The following is a 20,440-nucleotide window of genomic DNA, read 5'->3' on the forward strand; positions in this document are numbered from 1 at the left end:
GTTGATCAAATTTTAGTCAGGGGATTACGCAAAAATATCATCGTCTTTCCCTGAACCAGGGAAAGACGAGAGGAAAGACGTGAGGAAGACGAGGCACCTCGGAATGGTACCTCGTGTACTTAGAGGTACGCCTTTTTGTGACACTTGCGCTGTTCATAATTGTCACAAAAAGCGTATAGGCCTCCTGTTTTCAACCAATCAGGGCAGGCGATAACGATATCATCGTGATCTTCAAAAATTGGCATATTTGCGCGACGTTGGTAAAAACAAAACGAAACATTTCTCAGCTGCACTTGCAGGATTTGAACCCATTAACTCAGGAACGGAGTCCACCACGCAATCAGGAGTCACGTGGCTCCTTCTCGAGTTTTCAAATTTTATTTATTTTTATTTTTTCGGTAGGGGAGCGATTCCGAGCCGACACCAGCATCCTCCAGCAGCTCGAGTTGCTCGGAATCGCTCCCGGACCGAAAACTTGATAAATTGCTCGTGCACAGGCGCCAATCAGCGAGGAGAGCACTGTGCCGCGTGACTCCCGATGGTGTGATGCGATTTGGTTCGTAGGTTCATGAGTTCAGATCATGCAGGTTCAGCTGAGGCGGTTTACTCCACCCGAGGGTCCTGCTGAAAACACTGGAAATGTTATTGTTCTTCTTCTACCTTCGTCTCTGGCTGTGTCGTAATGCTGTAAGGACCCATAAGTTCCCATGAGCCCTTGCGTGCCACAGGAGGTGCTTTTGTAAAGAGGTTTTAGAACTGCCTCTTTTGTTGATTTTGTTGGGGAAAATAAAGCGAATCAGTAAATTAAGCATATAAGGAATAGCAAGCTAAAGCGTTAAGGAAGGCGAGCTCACAAATTCTGTGGCCCATCTAATCAGTCAACAATACAAAAAGGTCTATTAACAACTCGCGCTTGTCCCATCCTACAGTTGGCAGTTGTATTGCCGCCTGTGGCACGCAAGGACTCATGGGAAGTCAGGGCGTCTTACAACATTACAGGACGGGTGGAGGTAGAAGAAGAACAACGACATTCCCGGTGTGTGCAGCAGCAGCGTCAGCCGGGGTAAACCATAACCGAAGCAGACGACAGAGCAGTCTCCCTCAAAGTTCCCATGCTGCTTTGCGCCGCGCGCTTGGTGGCGCGCGCGTCTTTTTAAAATCGTCTTTTGGGCGGTCGAGCTAAGGCGACGACGGACCCACCGAAATTTCTTATCAATATCACGTGATCCACATGGTAATCTTTCTTTTCTATCTTCTTACACAAACACAGACACACTTACTTTGACGTATAAGCGATTCGAGCTAGTCGATTGTAGAAAACCGATCACTCCATTTTTTTTTTTTTTACCACACCTTTCATAATTGTCTCAAACGCCCGCCCACGATTCTGTACCTTCGCACCGCACCTTGCGTGAAGCGACAACGAAAATTTTGCGACAATTCTTAGTCGCTCAATGATTACGGCGTGTTGCACATCCGAAGCACAATTCTTCTAAACGAAAATAGCTCCACGTCCGGCTCCTCATGCAGTGGCATGAGCTGCAAAACGCTACAAGCCTGCAGAGGCAACTACACTCTTTAAAAAGAGGTGACGGTGGCGGAATTGCTTGCAGTAGTCACCCACGCTCAGGCGAGCTAACGCAGGTACTCTTAAAAATGAACTTCACCGCATTGCATGTTCCTAGCCAACCATAATCTCGAATGATTTCGTTATCGTCTGCCCTGATTTGCTGACAACGGGAGAGGTACGCCTTTTTTGTGACACTCGCGCTGTTCATAATTGTCACAAAAAGCGTATAGGCCTCCTGTTTTCATCCAATCAGGGCACGCGATAACGATATCATTCGAGATTATGGTTGGACGCACTCTTAAAAATGAACTTCACCGCATAGCACTCTCCTAGCCAACCACCATCTCGAATGATATAGTTATCTACCCTGATTTGTTGAAAGTGGGAGGCGTACGCCTTTGTTGTGAAACTTATGCTGTTCATAATTGTCGCAAAAAAGGTGTACGCCTACCGTTTTCAGGGTAGATAACTATATCATTCGAGATGATGGTTGGCCAGGAGCGTGTTATGTGGTGAAGTTCATTTTTAAGAGTGTACAAGCATGCAATGCTCAAGGATAATAATAAGAAAAAAAAGGACGCCCTGTATATCGAAGCCACGTGGATGCTAAATGATCTTGTATTCCGCACGGAGAATCCCATACCTCTCTGGAATTACATACAGATGTTTTCCAAAGTCTCGCAACTGCAGTTCACAGTCTGGTTCAGTTGCACTTCGGCCGTTACCCCGCTCTTCACGTGAAACCAAGACAGCGCTCAACCCTACGTATACAGTCTATGTACAAAAGCGTACTTATAACTTGATATTCTCTCCCTCTGCAGGGGATACCAGATATCACGACGCACTGCTCGCATTTCTTCGTCTTCCCATCAATTAGAATTGACTCGCAGCCATACGAGTGCAACGTCGTCTTGTACTCATTAAAACTTTTCCTTGACCGCTCTTTTGCGAGGAAGCAATGCGAGCCTCATTAGAACAAGGTGCACTCTAATTGAATTTTGTGTACGTAATGTCGAAAGCAATATGCTTGTCAGAGCTGAACACGCGACATTCGGATAATATGTGAAAGATCGACTCGATTTCGAGTGCGCTCAAGAGTGGTGTCTTCTGCAATCGAACTGGGATTAACTTGCATGGACAGTGACGTGCATTGTGAGCTGGGGCGAAACTGGAAGGAAATTTAAGGGGTCCGTGCCGATCGATTCCGAAAGAGAGATGTAAATGCAGGAAAAAACATGAAAATATTCCCAAAAACAAAAACACAGGAGCTTTTTTTCTTAGTTTTTTTTTCAGCCGCTCAAATGTAAAATCCTAAAAATTCAAGATGGCGTCTTTCGTGCGCCAGCACGTTGTGAGGCACCTCAGTTTTGGTTTCACATTCAGCCTACAAAGTACCGTAATTTCACCCGTATAAGCCGCAGGACCCGTTTTTAGGAACGTTTTGAAAATATTCTGGCAGATAAGCCGCGGGCAATACGACGCGACTGATTTGTACGACAAGGGAGACCACAGAGAAAGCAATAAAGCCTGTGGTCCATACTCCGGAGCATGGTGTACAAGAAGGGGTTCAGTTCTAGTGTTCCACCCAGATCGGATTGTGCCCATGCTGCGTGTTTTTCATGGATCGCTGGGTCAGTGGTCTTCCGGAAGACACCAAGAAGGTCAATCTACTCGAATGTGGACGAGCCCCTGTTACGTACTGTTCGTGCACCGGCAGGGTGGTGCTGTCCCAGAGACACTGTCGGTTTTTTCGTTAAAACCGGTGTATGAGGAAAATACCAAGGAAAAATAGTGATCAGATAAGCCGCACCGATGGATAAGCCGCAGAGCGCCCGTTAGAAATAAACGTCGCGCATAAGCCGCGGCTAATACGCCTGAAATTACGGTACTTGGATGAGCAGTGGCGAAACATCGCCATCGACATTCATCGTTTTTGGTTTAATGGCAATGTGTTCATGGCACTTTTGTAAAATACGTTTGTCCGCTATATCGATCGAACATTGGATGCATTTCTCTTTGTGCGAATCGCGACCTCCAGTAAATAACAACGCGGAGACACCGCTGCAAAAGCGACACGTCACCGTCTGGGGAGCAATCTCGCAACTACACATCGCACCAGCGCCGTCTTGATTGTTTTGAACACGGGATTCGTACGTTTGACATCATGCCGCGTGTCACCTAGAGGCGTGCACGCAACTTACAATATCTCTACTCTAGACCTAGATAGCCTAGTTCGCTCTAAAGTAACCGAAAGAGAAAATTGACCAAGAGGCTGCCACCCATGCAACGGTCGTAGATGCCAGATTTGTAAGTTAATGCGAACGACCCACTCAGTCAAGAGCACAACATCCGATTTTTACGTCAAAATCAACGCTGATCTAGATTACAACTCATCTAACGTTGTATGTGTAATCGAATGTAACACGTGCCACGCACAGTACGTGGATCAGACTAAAACGTCGTTTAGAATTAGGTTCGATAACCACTAATCGGATGTGACGAAAAAACCTAATCTTCCAGTTTCGCGCCATTTCAGCCAGCAGGGCCATTCGATTCGTTTCAATTTTTATTCTACAATCACACATCACTACCGATCGATCCAGATAACAACGGGAATCATACCATATCTACAAATTCCAGTCTGCGATAAACGAAGACTCTGCCCGAGCGGCACAATGTACTGAAAGTCGAGTGCAATAGGGGTGGACGGGTAGGTGGAAGACCTTGAACAGACTCTTGAAACTAAGGAACATTGATAAGACACATACCGTCCACCCCTATTGCACTCGATTTTCAGTACATTGTGCTGCTTGGGTGGTGTACTGTCAACAATAAGAAGTTCAACTACTTAACTGCTTAGATACTGCTTTCTTTTCTTTTTTTCGTTTCAGCTGCGCTCCTGACAACGCCGCCCTCCCTGACCCCAAGGACGACGCCATCACCCAGATGCCAGGTGGCGGGACCCTCCTGATTCTGACGTCATTCTAGACACGTGCAAAAGCTCCAAGCATTCATTGGCACCCCTTACTCCTGACGAAGGCGGAGCTTACACTGCAACGTCGACGTACCCCTTTAACTTTCCACCTGTAAATAAATAACTTCACCCTTTTTTCCTTACTTCCTACACCTTCGTTGCCTGCCTCTAACTTTTGCCATCTACCTATATACAGGGTGTCCCAGAAAACGTGTCATTGAATTCTAATAAAAAAAACTACGCCACCTAGAATCATGCGGTCAACGGCATTTGTTCGTACTAGGTTTTTGCCACCTCCTGACGTGCATGTCATGTAACCTAAGTTTAATTATGTAAATGTTTGCCAAGTGAATTCGGAAATGTGCCAAGTAAATGTCACTTTCTTACCTCACCAGCATGAAGAGCGTGCCGGATTCACTCTAATTCATGATAATTCACGGGGATATTCAGGATCTATCCTACCGGGAAAAGCAGGAGAACATCACGCTTCTCGGGGCACTTCACTATAACGCGCGAGGAACTGGGGTTGTCCATCAGTTAAATCCCTATGCTAAATAACTCGCGAACGGCAGCATCAATCGACGAACTTTCTTTTTTTACAAGTATCTGTTCGATACCGCCTATAAGCTGCGCACTGTGTGAATGAGTGGGACGAGCTCATTATTTAAATAGAAATTGAAATGAGTCTCGTAAAAAAAGCATAACTTCTAAAGAAGGGCGCTGTCGACATTAAAATGAGTACTACCCCTCTCGGGACCTTCAGTGGACACCATTTAGAGAGAAATCTGTCACCGAAGCGGGTCATTTGTTGCATTGTTTAACTGGTTTCGGTTTACATATTTTTGTCGCGGCTGGTCGCGGTGAAGCGCAAAAGGAGCTCTTCCACTCCCTTATCCAACAATGAATTATGTCCTTACACGATTGAATTACACCAATGAATGACGGCATTTTGAATTTCACCGCGACCAGCCGCGACAAAATTTTTAAAGCGAAACCGATTAATTACCGCAACAAATGGCCCACTTCGGTGGCTGATTTTTCTCTAAAGGGTGTCCACTGAAGGTCCCAAGAGGGGTAGTATCCACTTTGATGGCGACAGCGCCCTGCTTTAGAAGTTATGTTTTTTGACGAAGCACATTCGAATTTTTATTTGAATAATGAACGCGCCTCCCACTCACTCACATGGTGTAACAGAAAACGAACTCAACGCGAACGGAGGAGCGGACAGTGACATCACTGGACAATTTATGGCCGACCGTTTTGGGGACCATCCCTCACACGCTCGCTCCTCACTGTAACGCCGTGTATTGTACCTACGTGTATCGAGTTTCATTTCTCTCCATCTTTGTACAGTCTTTTCTCTTTGTAAATAAAGACAGTTCTAATCCAAACCCCAACTGGTTAAGACGCTTCTTCTGTGCTTCGTGACATTTAACGAGACTGCGAGTTTTGCAACGCATTTCTGAATGTGTTGCAAACTCGAAGCCTCGTTAAATGTCGCGAAGCACAGAAGGAAGGCTACGAGTTTGCAACACACACGGTTAGCAGCTTGTATAGGTGGTATCGTACAGATACTTGTAAAAAAGAAAGTTCGTCGATTGGTGCAATCGTTCGCGAATTATTTAGCCCAGGGAATTAACTGACACACCCGGTATATAGGTCGAGGAAAGTACAAAAAAATCAAACAGCCACCAAGTTTTGCAGTTATGGAAGCAAAGAGACGCGGACAACAGATTTTAGGAAAGTTAGAAACGCTAGTTTATTTAATAGGGAGAAATTAAAAGTTAAATGAAAAAGACGGGGCGGACCGCGTTATCAAGGAACCCTTCTCCAATATACAGGGTGTCCCAGAAAACGTGCCATTGAAATATAATAGTAACGAGAAAAAAACCACACCACCTAGAATCACGCGGTCAACGGCATTTGTTCTTACTAGGTTTTTGCCACCCCCTGATGTGAATGTCCTGTAGAGTAAGTTATAGACGTTTGCGAAGTAAGGGTCACATTTTTTACCCCACCAATGTGATGAGCGTGTCTAATTTACTCAAATTAATTATAATTGACAGGGGTATCCAGGAGCTATCCTATCACGAAAAAATAGTCGAACATCATGCTTTATATGAGCACCGGACTATAACGCACTATACGACTTTTTGAGCGCAGCCGCTGCTAGATCGACGAAAGGAGGTTCCAAACCCAGCCCACAAAGTGATAGTAGAAAACGTGACAGTTACTGAAATTGGGAGAAGGAAAGCATGATCCCAGCGATAGCCGGACGCGATAAGGCATACTTGTGTTATCTCTTTCTGCTATGCCGGTGTGGGCGGGTTTCCAACCTCCTTTCGTCGGGCTGACAGCGATTGCGCCGAAAAATGCGTCGCGCGCTATCCTCAGGGAGCTCCATAGAGCATGATGTTCGTCTTTTTTTTTTTTTTTTTCGATGGGATAGCTCCTGAAAATCCCTGTAAATTGTCATTAATTTGAGTAACTTAGACACGCTCTTCACACTGGTGGGATAGAAGAGTGACCCTAACTTGGCAAGAGAGAGAGATAAATGATGACGATGATATGGGGATGACGTCCGCTCATTGAGCAGAATGCTTGGCAAATTTCGAACTTCAGTTCGCAAAAATTTACACAATTAAACTTATGTTACGACATTCACATCAGGAGCCGGCAAAAACCTTTATTATTATTATTATTATTATTATTATTATTATTATTATTATTATTATTATTTCCTATTCCTAATTTATTCCTAATTTAATAAATTCCTATTCCTATTCCTATTATTCAATGACACGTTTTCTGGGACACCCCGTGTGAAGGACCGGCTCCCCTTTGCCTTCCTCCAGTGTGTACGCGGATTTGAAGGGAGACCAGAGCAAGAAGAAGAACAAGAAGACAGTTGTGCTTCTTGAGCGCAGTGCAGCCATTCTGCATTAAAACTGTCCGCGTTATCGTTCCTGGAGCCCGATCTTCAACTTGTCGTTATCCGATAACGTGCGTTAATTACGTCACTTCGGCCCATGATTCGTCGCGAGCTCCTGCGCGAACCCCCCAATGGCGGCTTTGGAGCGCGCGAACTTTAAATACAACGATAACGATCGCTATATGTGAAAGTTCAACATCGGGGTCCTGGTTCCTAGTCCTGGTGGTGGAGGGGAGTTACTTCCAAGTTACTTGAGACACAGAATAGCACTACACGCTTAAAAATGAACTTCACCGCATAGCACGCTCCTAGCCAACCATTATCTCGAATGATATCGTTATCTGTCCTGATTTGTTGAAAACGGTAAGCGTACGCCTTTTCTGTGAATTATGAACAGCATAAGTGTCACAGGAAAGGCGTACGCCTCCCGTTTTCAACAAATAAGGGCAGATAACGATATCATTCGATATGGTGGTTGGCTAGGAGCGTGCTATGCGGTGCAGTTCATTTTTAAGAGTGTACACTGGTGCAGCGCGCGTGAGAAGTTGAGTTCCACCGTGAGTTGCCTGCGAAGGAGAGCAACGCGCTTAGATCGTTGTCGTTTATGTCCAGCAATTCGAACGCTCTGCATCTTAGTCCCTGTGGGCGCACAATGGTTCAGCTCCATTTCAGTGGCAGCGGTTCTTACTTCCTGAATAGAATACTGTCATTGATTGAATATCACGTTTTATGGCATAAAATGCCACGAAAGAACCGGAGAGAAAGCAAGAAAATATGTGGACGTGAATGAAAAGCAAATTAAAAGTGACTTGGAAGTTAGCTTAAGTTACTTTGGCAAAGTTATCCGAAAAACACACGAGTTCCTCTGAAAGTTATCACGGCGCAAAAGTACTGAGTTAAGTTACAAGTTACCAAAAAACGTAACTGAGTTACAGTATCGAGTTACCTCGAACTCTGATTGATACAGTTATCGCTTCTGATTCGAGGAGAGAGAAATGGCCGTATACGCCTTTTTGTGGCAATTCAAACTGCCACAAAATGGGGTACGCCTCACGTTTTCAACAAATCAGGTAAGCGAAAGATCTAATATTGCTGCTGGTTCCGACCGTCCTTAGCCGCGGAAGGACCGGAAGTCTTCGTGGCAGAGGAAGTTGTGGTGGGGGCTTGTTTATGTTTACCCGAAAATGTCATGTATAGGCAATCAAATACAAAAATAGGCCCGTTAATCTGGTATACACTCTTTGACTTTGTTGGTGCTTCAGAATTCCCCAGTCAGGAAAAAAGACTAGTGTACCGTACATGCTTTGACTGCTTGTACACGAATACTGAGGCGGCCTATAGCACCACGCTATGTAGCATAATACTTTTAGTTCTCCGCCCTCAAAGATCTCGAAAGGTCAAGAAAGGCCAAATATTTTGTTCAAATACACATGAACCCCTTCCAGCAAACCAAGGTACCGAAGGAAACCCAACGAAAAAAAAAAAAAAAGGACAAAAGGTGAAAAACGCAGAAACGAAAAGCGAAACGCAGAACTCATCGAGAGACTGAAAGGTGCACTCGCATTTGCATCTCTAAAAAAGGCCGTTATGGCATCTAGAAATGTTCAAAAAGGCTACAATTCAATAGAGTCGATAAAAGGGCAAACAACCCTGAAAATGTTGCATTTAGGCGTTTATAGGAACTTTTAGGCAAATGCCAATATCTGCGCGCAATGCGCGAAGCTCTCTTTATGTGTTGCGCGTGTGCAGGATCGCCAACGCCATCCCTTACGCACTCAAAGGCGATAGCTTCCTTTGCACTAAAACTCACTGCTGGTAGTGTTAGCGTACTAATGATTCCGGCTGTTTTCAGCGAGAACGAGACCCGCGCGGGCGCTGTGCATTCTCAGGAAAATGGTCCAAAAATCGCAGCCGAGTTGCCCCACGTGTTATACATTCTCTTCTCTTCCTTTCGAAACGTAAGACGGGAAACTTGTTCACGTGAATTTGTTTTGTCTGGCTCCAAAGATTTTTTTTTTTCTCTCTCGCGCGCGCTTTTCGTCTCGCGGATGCCTCCGCTTTCGAAACCCTAGACCGACGCCCAGCTATAGCGTGCAGTGTTGTTTCTCTTCCCGACCGTGCCTGCCAAGTGACGGCGTCCTCTCACGGAAGAGCAAGTGTTTGCGGAAGCCCCCCCCCCCCCCCCCCCAACACGCCGTGTGCGTGCGAACAGGTGTCGAGAGCGATGAATGCACAGCACAGCGCTCGATTAATTGAGCTTCATATATGCGCGGGTGGACAGAATAAGGTGAAACCGCGTCGCGTCAAGGCCGTGCGTGGAAGGGTCATTCGTCGGATTCAATCACAGGGATCGCTTTCATATATATATACAGGGTGTTTGCTGTAACATGTCCATATTTAAAGCGACCGATAAATGGAGAGCAAGTGGTACTTTTCTGCTACTTCAGTAAAAACTGCTCCACTAGTAGCACCTGTTTCTTAGTGAAGTAGCTGAAAAGTAGCAGTCGTTTCTCTTTTATCGCTCGCTTTAAATAAAATTTCTGAACACGTTAGCGCAAACAGCCTGTATGTATATACGGGGTGGCCCACCAACCATGATAGAAATTCATAGTAAAAAACGTAGGTCCCGGAGAGACAGGCGGTCAAGGGATTTTTTTCTGCCAATAATTTTTCCCACATATTGCTAACATTTTTATTTCATCAGTTGACGGAAAGTTAATTTCTTGAATTGAACTCCGGAATTTCCCAAGGCAACCTAACGTTTTCGTTGCGGAAATGCGGCAAGTGGTGTGTCAAAGGCTGACACCACCCTAAGACGGAGTCGCTTATGTAGGCTCCCTATCCTGGGCCGGCTTCAGAACACACTCTGCCAACACCCGTTCAGGAAAGTTTGCCTGTAAACCCAGCGAAGACCTCGGACAGGACGAAGACACAGCGGGGTGGTAGGATTCGAACCCACAACCACCATGTCTACAGAACGACCGTAGATCTACTTCCAGTGAGCGGGTTCTTCTATTTACTCGGCCATACATGCCTAGAGATGCAAAATTTCCGGAAATTTTGAATCGCTAAAAAAAAATGTTTTTATTTTTCGGGGGTTTTCCGAAAAATTGCTAAAAATGGCAAAAACGTGGTTACTGCTGAGTCGAAGCATTGCCGGCCAAACCACAGCATACATTGAGGTAGAAGCTTTAATAGTGTTCATCCTCTAGGCATGAATGCAGAGCCGAGCGTCCCATGAGACTGCTGTCTACTCAGCGATAGGTAATTAGAAGAACCCGTCCACTCCGACCAGAACTCCGACATTATGTGAACGCGATGGCGATCGCTTGGAGCGGCCAGACGGAGCTCCAAGTTAGTGGTTGTCGGCGGATTAGAGGCACCTAAGGCACTGTTTGCGGGTTGGAACGCATCAAAGGCGCGAAAATTTACATTTTTGAATTTTGTCGCCTTGAGATTTTGGGCTATTTTTCTGGAGACGAGGAAAAAAAACGAAAAAAAACTGTTCTTTTCCCAAAATATCCGGGTTTTTTTTTCGGGGCTTCGCATCTCTATACATGCCACCGGTGTAACGTAATGTAATGTAATGGAGATCAAACCGATTTTTTTTTTCTGTGTTAGCGCCGCACTGTGGCTATGAGCAGCGTTGAGATGTGGACGGATGGAGAGAGGACAGCAGGAAGGAGTGGGGGGCAGAGGTGTATGAGTATGCGTCCTGGGCCGACTTCTGAGGGAAAACCTCGGAGGGCACAGCCGGTGCAGGGATTTGAACCCGTGTCACCGCCCCCCCCCCCCCTCCGCTGTCTCGGCGTGGAGAGCGGTCTCAAATGAATGAAAAGGAGTGTATGGGAGCTGAACTATATTTTGAACGACGTATGATACGCTAATAGTGCGCAGGTAAATTTCCACTTGACGCAATCCGTTGTGGAAAAAAAAAGATACAGAGAATTTTAAAACTCGCTGCAAATAACATTCCCAATGAGGACTTACACTCTTAGAAATGAACTTCACCGCATAGCACGCTCTTGGCCAACCATAATCTCGAACGATATCGTTCTCTACCCTGATTTGTTGAAAAGGGGGGGCGTACGCCTTTTTTGTGACAATTATGAACAGCATAAGTGTCACCAAAATGCGTACGCCCCCCGTTTTCAGCAAATCAGGGCAGAGAATGATATCATTCGAGATTATAGTTGGCCAGGAGCGTGCTATGCGGTGAAGTTCATTTTTAAGAGTGTACACATGACATTCTCGGGTAAACACAAACAAGGCCCGCCACAACTTCCCCTGCCACGAAAACTTCCTGTCCTTCCGCACTCTTAAAAATGAACTTCCCCGCATAGCATGCTCCTAGCCAACAGTCATCTGGAATGATATCGTTATCTGCCCCGATTTGTTGAAAACGGGAGGCGTACGCCGCTTTTTTGTGTCAATAATGAACAGCAAAGTGTCACAAAAAAGGCGTACGCCTCCCGTTTTCAACAAATCAGGGCAGATAACGATATCATTCGAGATGATGGTTGGTTAGGAGTGTGCTATGCGGTGAAGTTCATGCCAAGAAGAGCGGCCAACGAAAAGTCGTTACAGCCGATCTGGAGCAGACGGCAGCGGAGGGTGTCCCTATATTGAAGGTGCTGCTGGCAATACAGGAGCTGGTGGGGGATGTCAGCTTCCACTCCACAGACATTACAGTTTGGTGAATTTAGCCGACCCATCTTGAAGAGAAGTGAGGGTGTACGGGCAACATTGAGTCGTAGGCGGTGGAGAGTGGATTCTTCTTTACGGCTGCGGTGGCAAGTGATGACGAACTCCATCAATGGGTCAATAGACCGTAGGAATGAGTTGTAAGTCGTAGTTTCGGCACGGAACTGCTGAGCACATGTGGCACACCGACGGCGTATGTATAGACGGCGTGTGGAGGCTGTAAGCGGCAGAGGTGCCAGGGCCGAAGTGTCATCAGACCCAGCGCGTCGCGCTACTGCGTCTGCTCGGGTATTTCCATACACGCCTACGTGGCCAGGGACCCATTGAAACGTAATGTTGTAACCAGTGGCGAAGAGTTGATTGAATTTTTGAAGCGTCATGGTATGCAAATCGCTTATTATGCTGGTGCGAGATGACGACAACATATCTAGTGATGCCTTGCTGTCGGTAAGAATGACCCGCGCTCCGTGCGCGGATTCGGTAATATGCTCCAGTGCTGCCAGGATACCAAACAGTTCGGCTTCTGTCGAGGACACTGTATAGGGGAGTTTGAAACCATGCCCCAGGCCTTCATCCGGAACGTAGAAAGCAGCGCTCAAGCTATCTTGGGTTACTGAGGCATCGGTGCATATATGGCGACTTAGTCGGTGTGCTGAGGCGAGGTGCCCCAGTGTGAGCTGGTGGGCCACGACTGTGGGGACGTCTTTCTTGCGTTGGAGGCCAGGGATGTTAAAGTGAATACAGGGTCTTTCGAGAGTCCACATCGCCGGTGCATAGGATGCATGGTGTAGACGCGGGAGATGGAATGCTCCCTTTCAGGCGGGCAATGGCACTGCCGAAAGCAGACGCCTGCAGTCCTCACCAATGCGACAAAGAGAGTGGAGCGGGTGCCGTGTAATGTCGCGTGTATAAGCGCGAAGAGTATCACCATCCCGCAGTATGTGAACCGGCTACTCTCACGCCTCTGCCAAGACAGAATACGTCTCCGTTGCCCTGGGGACTCCCAGACAGACACGGAGACTACGGGCCTGGATGTTGAGCAGTTCCTGTTCTTGGGTTCGACTGAGACCATGCAGGATGGGTAAGCTGTACCGCAATGTCCCCAACACCAGGGCCTGATGAACACGATAGAGGTCAGAGCATGACGGGCCCCAGGATGCACCAGCAATACGCCTGAGTACATTTACCAAACAGTTTGCCTTGGTAGCAAGCAGCTTCACATGCTGGGACCACGTCAGGCCACGGTCAATTGTAATCCTCGGGTATCGGCAGGTCGTGACAAAGGTCAGGGGTGAGCCATCAATGAAAAGCGGGTACTTATGGAATTTGAGAATGCCATGGGAATGTCTTGCTAGGCGAGACAACCAAGCCGCGGTACAAGAGGTATCTTGAAATGATGTTTTATGAACCTTGTAGTCGGCGTTGGATCTTGTTAAGCCGAACGGCGGAAGTCCAGATACATATGTTGTCAGCATATATTGTAATGTGAGTGTGATTATGAAGCTGCGCAGGAAGAGAAGCCATATTGAATAAGAGGGGACTGAGGACACTCCCTTGTGGGACACCACGGTGCACGCGGAACGTCGCAGTGTCCCCGTCAGCGGTGCGCACAAAGAGGGAGCGGTCAACCAAGACGTCTTTAATCCATGACCAGGGGCAGCCTCCGACTTCAGCTTCTGAAAGCGTCGCCATGATTGCGCTATGGAGGACACTGTCGTACGCTTTCTTGGCGTCGAGGAAGACAGCGGCTGTCAATGAACCTTCGGCCCTTGCCTGTTGTGTCCGTCGCATTAGCCACTGCGTGAGTGAAGTCCTGCTCATTTAGGAGCCCACAAGAGGCAATCTCGATGGCGTCTTGATAGTGTTGCCAGTTTATCCGTCTAACGCAATGTGAGGCAGATGACTGACGCCATGTCGTATACTGATCAAAACTGGTAGGTGGTCACTACCAAGGGTGTCAGCATCCACGCGCCATACAGACCGGCGAGCTACTGATGGCTATGCAACGGTGAGGTCAAGACACGATGAAAGGTACGTGGTGTCAATAACCGTCGGAGAGCCATCATTTAGAACACAAAGACCCCTGTCGCCAAACAGGCCCGCAAGTCTTTCACCTCTTGCATCACAGTGTGTGCTGCCCCAAATCACATTGTGGGCGTTGAAGCCCCCACAGAGCACAACTCATAGATTCATGACAAGAATTCTCTTGTATTTTTTTTCTCCTATGTCCAACAACAACAACTGGAAGACCGAACACGACATCAGAGAAGAAGAAGTAACGCGTCACGTTTCAAAAGTCCTTAGTGATACCACATTCTGCGATGCAGAGCACGGGAAATTTGCGCCTCCATACAAATTGGCGAAAGTCCGACGTCTTCGACTTCAGGCTCCGCGAGTTCCACTGAAAAATAGCCGTTGTTTGATGCTGAACTGTTGGTGCAAGTGGTGCTGCATTATTCATTGCGGGTTGGAAGGGGACTACGACTATTTAGTAGAGGTTCGAGAGCAAGCACGGCTTGAACCGCTGGTAGGTCGGCTGACGCAGGGAGTTGCTGGACGATGGCGCGTAGCGCAGCCAATAGCATAACGAGTACAGAATCAAAGACGTTGTCTTGTCCCTCCGGTTCACGGGGGGTTTACTGCTTCAAGCTGGTCGTGCGCCGGCAAACTTCCTTAGGTGGCAACTCAGATAAAGGAGCGGTTGGCTTTGGTTTCTTGACGGCGGAGGCGAAAGACTTCGACGATCCCTTGCTCTCGCGTGTGGGGTGCTCACTGCTGCCCGGAAGATTCGGGAACTGGGCTGCAGAAAGGTCTGCATAACCAGGGTGTGAACGGTTAGCTCTCAGAGGAGCGGTGTGTAGCTTCCCACTAAGAGCTCGCCGCCGGTGAGTGGCCACAGCCGCCTTGGCAACTCTGCATGCACGATAAGTCGCGGTATGATGCCCGCCGCAGTTTGCACGCTTCGGCTCGCGCCGAGCTGTGCATGGACTTCCAGAGCACATACCGCAATAGCTCAACTGCATAATACATGGCATCCATCGGTGTTTCGGTAAGAAAATCTGAAATTCATTCACTCGGATCAAAGGTGCCGTCTTTCCCCGGTAAATACTCGACGACTTGCTGTTACTTAGGCAGAAATAACTTGTTTATTTCGTTTATCGTTTGTTAGTTTATCCTTTATTTCGTAATATTTTTGTTTTCTTTTCTATTTATTTTATTCTTCTTCCGTTTCTTTTTTCTTTGCGGAATAGCCAGCCGACGTCCCGTTTAGCTGACCTTTCCCCCCTTTTTTCCCTTTGGTCTAATAAATATATCCACTCCCACCCCCAACATCACAACAATGTGCCAGGCTCGTTGTTTCTCTCTAAGCCACTTGTTGGCACCTTGTGACCTCGCTCTTTTTTTTTCTCTCCCTCTGTTTCACGGAGAGAATATGCCGTGTTATTTTCCCTGCAGTCAATTCTCCTTAGACCATGTGAAACTGAACAGGTTCACCGTTATTTATTTTAGTTTACTTTATTTTATTTTACACCGGGGCTGAACCGGTACTGATCCGTTTTCTTTGAACAGATATACGAAAACCGGAACGAAAAAGGATTCGGTTTGACACCCTGGCTATGAAGATACTCCCCTCTTATGAAACCAATGTATTCAAGTCCAGCACCTATACCTGACTTCGGGCACGTGTACCATGACCAAAGTGACGAAAGGGAAATGAAGTGGAATCGTAGCATGGTAAATATCTTTATTCTTTGTAAAGGCGTCGCTAGCCTCATTGCTCCAACAGGAATGCAATACATCACTCGAATGGTGAATACGGAAGGTAAAGACATTATATCACCATCAGTACTCTTATTTTCTTAGGACCATAAAGAAGATTGGAGCAAACTACCATCAAACAGGTCTCATTCTGAAGATATGCAATTCATGTCCTGTTGCTTGAAATGACGCTTGTTATTGTTATGTCTATCACTTGGTAACCTTGTATCATGTTACCATGCATCGACTATTTCACATCTGTATAGTTGCCCTCCTGCTTGGGCCCTCGAGGGCCTGCGGTATCTCGTAAAACAAAACAAAAAAGTGTGTAAAAATAATGACATCAGCAGTACCTTAGCATCGTCAAGTAGCGAAACCTTTTTTTCTTCTTTATTTTATGCATACTCCTGACAGATGTTAGCTGAAAACTGTCTCACTTAATTAGCTGCCTCACAAAACAGCTGTTTCTTCTCATATTAATTAAAAAAACACACTAAGCACTCTCATTAGGAATACACCGCATTGGAAGAACGTCACAGCAGGATGGGCTGGGCACTTCGAAGCATCTCCAATTGTGTGGGAATCAGGTGCGCTGTCATTGTGGAAAAGCCTAATTGGGGGGGGGGGGGGACAGGAGGAAAACTAATGTATAGCCTGGCGTATTGGGAGGGGGGGCGAACTCCCGACCGCTCCCGTCCCCCCTAGATCCGCCACTGGTGGGAAAGTCGAACACAGTTTAGATGTGAGTAGGGTTAAATTGCGTATTTGAAGTTCACATGTTAGTGGCAAGTATAAGCCTGAATCCCGCCAGGGTGTCTGAATCACCGACTACATTTAATGTATAATATAAGTAATTAAATGAACACAGTTATCTCGCGACGTAATTATTATTTGAATAAGTAAGGCTCAAGGGTATCCTTTCTTCCGTCAATCGATCAAGGCCGATCCACCACAGCCTTCGAAGTCTTACAAAGCTTTTGACGTCATTCCTACTTTCATAAAATATATATATATTAACGTTTCAGAGTCCATGCTGGGGCTTACTCTGTTCTGTAGCATACGCGCAAGCGATGATGCTACACACGCAACTGTGCAATGAACAATAGAGGCAAATAAGATCTCTTAACAGGTACGTCGCCCGAGATACCACTTAGAGCTCTATGTACTCAAAAAACAACAAAAAGACAAGTTAACACCTGACTTGATGCCAAATTCGTTAAACCCCTTTATAAAGAACAAAATATATATGCGTACTGTGAGATAAAAATAACTCTTGAAAAAAGTCTATGAAAACGAACAAGTATTTCAGAACTCAGCCGAGAAATAACAGCGCACGACAAACGACAAAAACAAAAAAAAATATTTGTAGCGTTTGACAATTCCAGCACCCGTGGGAGGCTTATTCTGTTCTGATATACGTATACGCGAACAAGCGGTGCAGCTGTGCAATGAACAATAGAGGCAAATGTCGCTCAAAATACCACTCAAACTCCATGTACTCGTATCACACCTGACGTGATGACGCATTCGATAAAATACCAACGAAAGACCGCAATATGTATGTACGTAGTGTAACATAACAATTACTGTAGAAAACGTCTATACAAACGCATAAATAGCTTTTCAGAACACAGCTGAGACATGTATTTACCCGTCAGACAACAAAAATAAGTTTTAACGCCTGACCCCCATTCCAAGTTCAATAGAACATTACGTTAAAAGAAATCTGAATGTTCGCTATAAGAAGATGAAAATTACTCTAGAAAACATTCTATAAAAAGTATTTAACCCCACCGCTGAGAACTGCGTGTGCTCGTAGTATAACATGAAAGATGAAGATCACTGTAGAAAAAAAAAAAATCTTTCGAAGCATCATGTTAGGTTAGGTCATGTTAGGTGTCGTGAAAAGGTGAGAAAACATGGGACGAGTCGACTGGATATGCACGAATATATTTTTTATTTCAAGACTAACATCTAAATTGGAACATTAGGACGGAAACCACAGTTATATCACGGCATCTGTGCAACTGTGCACTTCAAGAGAACGAAGCTTCCCCACCACGCACAGCGTGCTTCCATAAAAAGACCCAAGTCCAAAGAAGATAGTACACCTGTGTCGGAAAATGCACGATATTTATAGATTCATGACAAGAATTTTCTTGTATTATTTTCTTCTATGTCCAACAACAACAACTGGAAGACCGAACACGACATCAGAGAAGAAGTAACGCGTCACGTTTCAAAAAAACAAACACCCTTTTATCGCAAAGAAACATTTAAAAAAAAAAACGACACATCAGTGCTTATTTTTTCTGTCTCCCCTCTGTTCAAAAAAAGAAAACAATGATTCAACAACAGCGAAGTTCTCGTCATATTTATTGTCTGTGAACTCTCACTGACGTCAAAAATTAAAAATAAAAGAAACGATGAATAATGAGAAGAAAAAAAAAAGCGAAAACGATGTTTCTCGTGTGTGTACCACAACCGGATGATCGTTTAACAACAACAACAACAACAGAATGACCACAGAACAATGTCGACGCGAAAGGCACCCCTCCTCCCTTTCCTCCTCTATCATCATCATCATCATCGTCATGTGCACCACACTGGCACCCGATAAAATAGATTTATGTAACATGCAGGCATCCATGTGACTCTCTCTGATAAAAAAAGAACTCTCTCATAAACATGTCCCTCTGAATGTGCTTCAATGAGTCAAACTCTCCACTTTTTCTTTTCTTTTGTACGCATTGACTAGAGAACAGTTCTTGTTGGAGGTGCGCGGAACACAACAATAATTTAAACGGAGCGAGAGACAGCGAGAGAGAGAGAACATCTTCTGTCGGGGTAAACCCTGTGAGCACGGAATTCTTGTAGAGAGAGAGAGAGAGAGAGAGAAAAGACACTCAGTATCCCTGAAGGGAGCGCGCGATCTCCGAGTCCACGTTTTCGGGCGGCACACCCACATTGGTGAGCAACGATTTGAGCACAGTCAGTTCCTTAGTGAGCAGTTCCACTTTCTTGCGCAGCGAATCGTTTTCGCGGTTCAGTTCGCTCACCTTGCGTTCCGTGTCGCGCGAGCGCTGCTTCGCTTTCTCCCGTGATTTCCGCACCGCGATGTTATTTCTCTCCCGCCGACGCCTGTACTCGTCGCTCGCCTTATCCATCATCTTCTTGCTCATGCCCTTGGGCATCTTACCCCCCGGTGACGTAAGTCCTTTGAGCCCCGGGGCGCCGTTGCCATTGGAGAGCAGAGGGCCCGGAAGTGACGTGAGCGACGGCTGGGGGTGACCGCCGAGTGCCGGCGGCGTGGAGAACACCGGCACGGGACGCAAAGTGCCGCCGTGCTGATTGTTGTGGTGGTGTCCATTGGACGTCTGCTGGCCGAGCCCCGGGAACGCGAGCAGGCTCCGAGCGTACGAAGACTGCTGCTGTTCCCGACAGCTCCTGTAATCCGCCTGGTCCAGTGGTTCTTGCTTGATGCCGAGGCCTGCCTCAGCACCGTAACGGTTGTCGGTGTGGTGATTTAGGGACTCACCCTGGTGGGGCATGGGGTAGTGGCCAGCGTATCGCTTTTGCTGTTCGGTCAGTAGGTCAGTGAAGAGCGTCTCTTCGAGGCTGCTGCTGGCCGAGTGAGAAGATGAAGAGGAATCCCCGATGAAACCTTGCAAATCGAAGGAAAGTTCTGGGGAATTGAGTTCGGACAGATCAGGCACACAACCGTCCGAGCCTAACTCGAAGGCGGCGCTGCTGCCGTTAGGAAACTGGGGACGCAGACTGGTAGGTGAAGGAAGCAACAGGTGAGGCGGGTGCCGAGTAGGGTGCTTCAGGTCGTCCGCGCTCGCAGTCTCATACAGGTGCGGCGAATCCATGCCGGAAGAGGTGTAACATGGTGAAAGCTGCGCGCACTGCTCAAAGTCAAAAGCGGTCCGAAGAGTAGAAGCCGTCGTGACAGATGACACACCACCCACTTGTCGCGAGCGGTCCGGAAGAACAAACGCACACAGTCACATGCACTCGATTGAAGCGGTATCCTCAAGTTTCTCCCTCGAGCCACCTGTTCGCCGGAGAATCTGTTGCGCTAACAGTTCTCGGATCGAGGCCACGCGGTCGCTTTATACGAGGCGCACTACTTGCCGCGGCGGAAGGGAGGCAAAGCGTTCGTGCTGGATGTCGTCACATTTACGACCTTCTATTGGCGCTCAGACTTGCTCTCCTCCCTGACGTCAGTCTGACGTTCAATAGGGGCGGAGAAAACGGGAAAGCCTGTTGAAGGCCTCTCCTCCGCTCTCCTGAGGATCACCCTTCGGGGTTTTTCTTTTTTCTTTTTTATTATTATTATTATTTCTCTCTTTTTTTCTGTTCGGCGCGCGCGCCGTCGGGCCCGCGGCGCCGTGGGGTGGCGAGTGCGCGCATTACATGCTGTTGCTCTTTTCACTTGTGTTGCTCTTCTGTTTTTCTCGGCATATGGAGCACGTGCTACCTTGTTGCTTCCCGGCGC

General features: G+C 46.8%; 1 protein-coding gene and 1 long non-coding RNA gene across 2 annotated transcripts in view; one reads left to right on the plus strand and one right to left on the minus strand.

Moving 5' to 3' along the window:
- LOC135371458 (uncharacterized) overlaps positions 1 to 4,694 on the plus strand; it is a 62,417-nt gene extending 57,723 nt beyond the window's left edge. Inside the window, exon 2 of the long non-coding RNA XR_010415619.1 lies at positions 4,462 to 4,694. This is a non-coding gene — a long non-coding RNA (uncharacterized LOC135371458). The remainder of the gene's footprint in view (positions 1 to 4,461) is intronic.
- A 13,183-nt stretch (positions 4,695 to 17,877) lies between these two features.
- LOC135378680 (CCAAT/enhancer-binding protein alpha-like) lies at positions 17,878 to 20,015 on the minus strand. The gene has a single exon (XM_064611760.1). It carries the CDS (start codon positions 19,809 to 19,811, stop codon positions 18,846 to 18,848), a length of 966 nt encoding a protein of 321 aa, XP_064467830.1. The 5' UTR covers positions 19,812 to 20,015; the 3' UTR covers positions 17,878 to 18,845.
- Positions 20,016 to 20,440: the final 425 nt, after the last annotated feature.

This window comes from Ornithodoros turicata, chromosome 1 (genome assembly GCF_037126465.1).
Source record: "Ornithodoros turicata isolate Travis chromosome 1, ASM3712646v1, whole genome shotgun sequence".
NCBI classification, from domain to species: domain Eukaryota; kingdom Metazoa; phylum Arthropoda; class Arachnida; order Ixodida; family Argasidae; genus Ornithodoros; species Ornithodoros turicata.

Bases quoted from the DNA above. Each gene is read 5' to 3' on its own strand.
- LOC135378680 (XM_064611760.1), bottom strand. From the start codon at position 19,811: ATGGATTCGCCGCACCTGTATGAGACTGCGAGCGCGGACGACCTGAAG.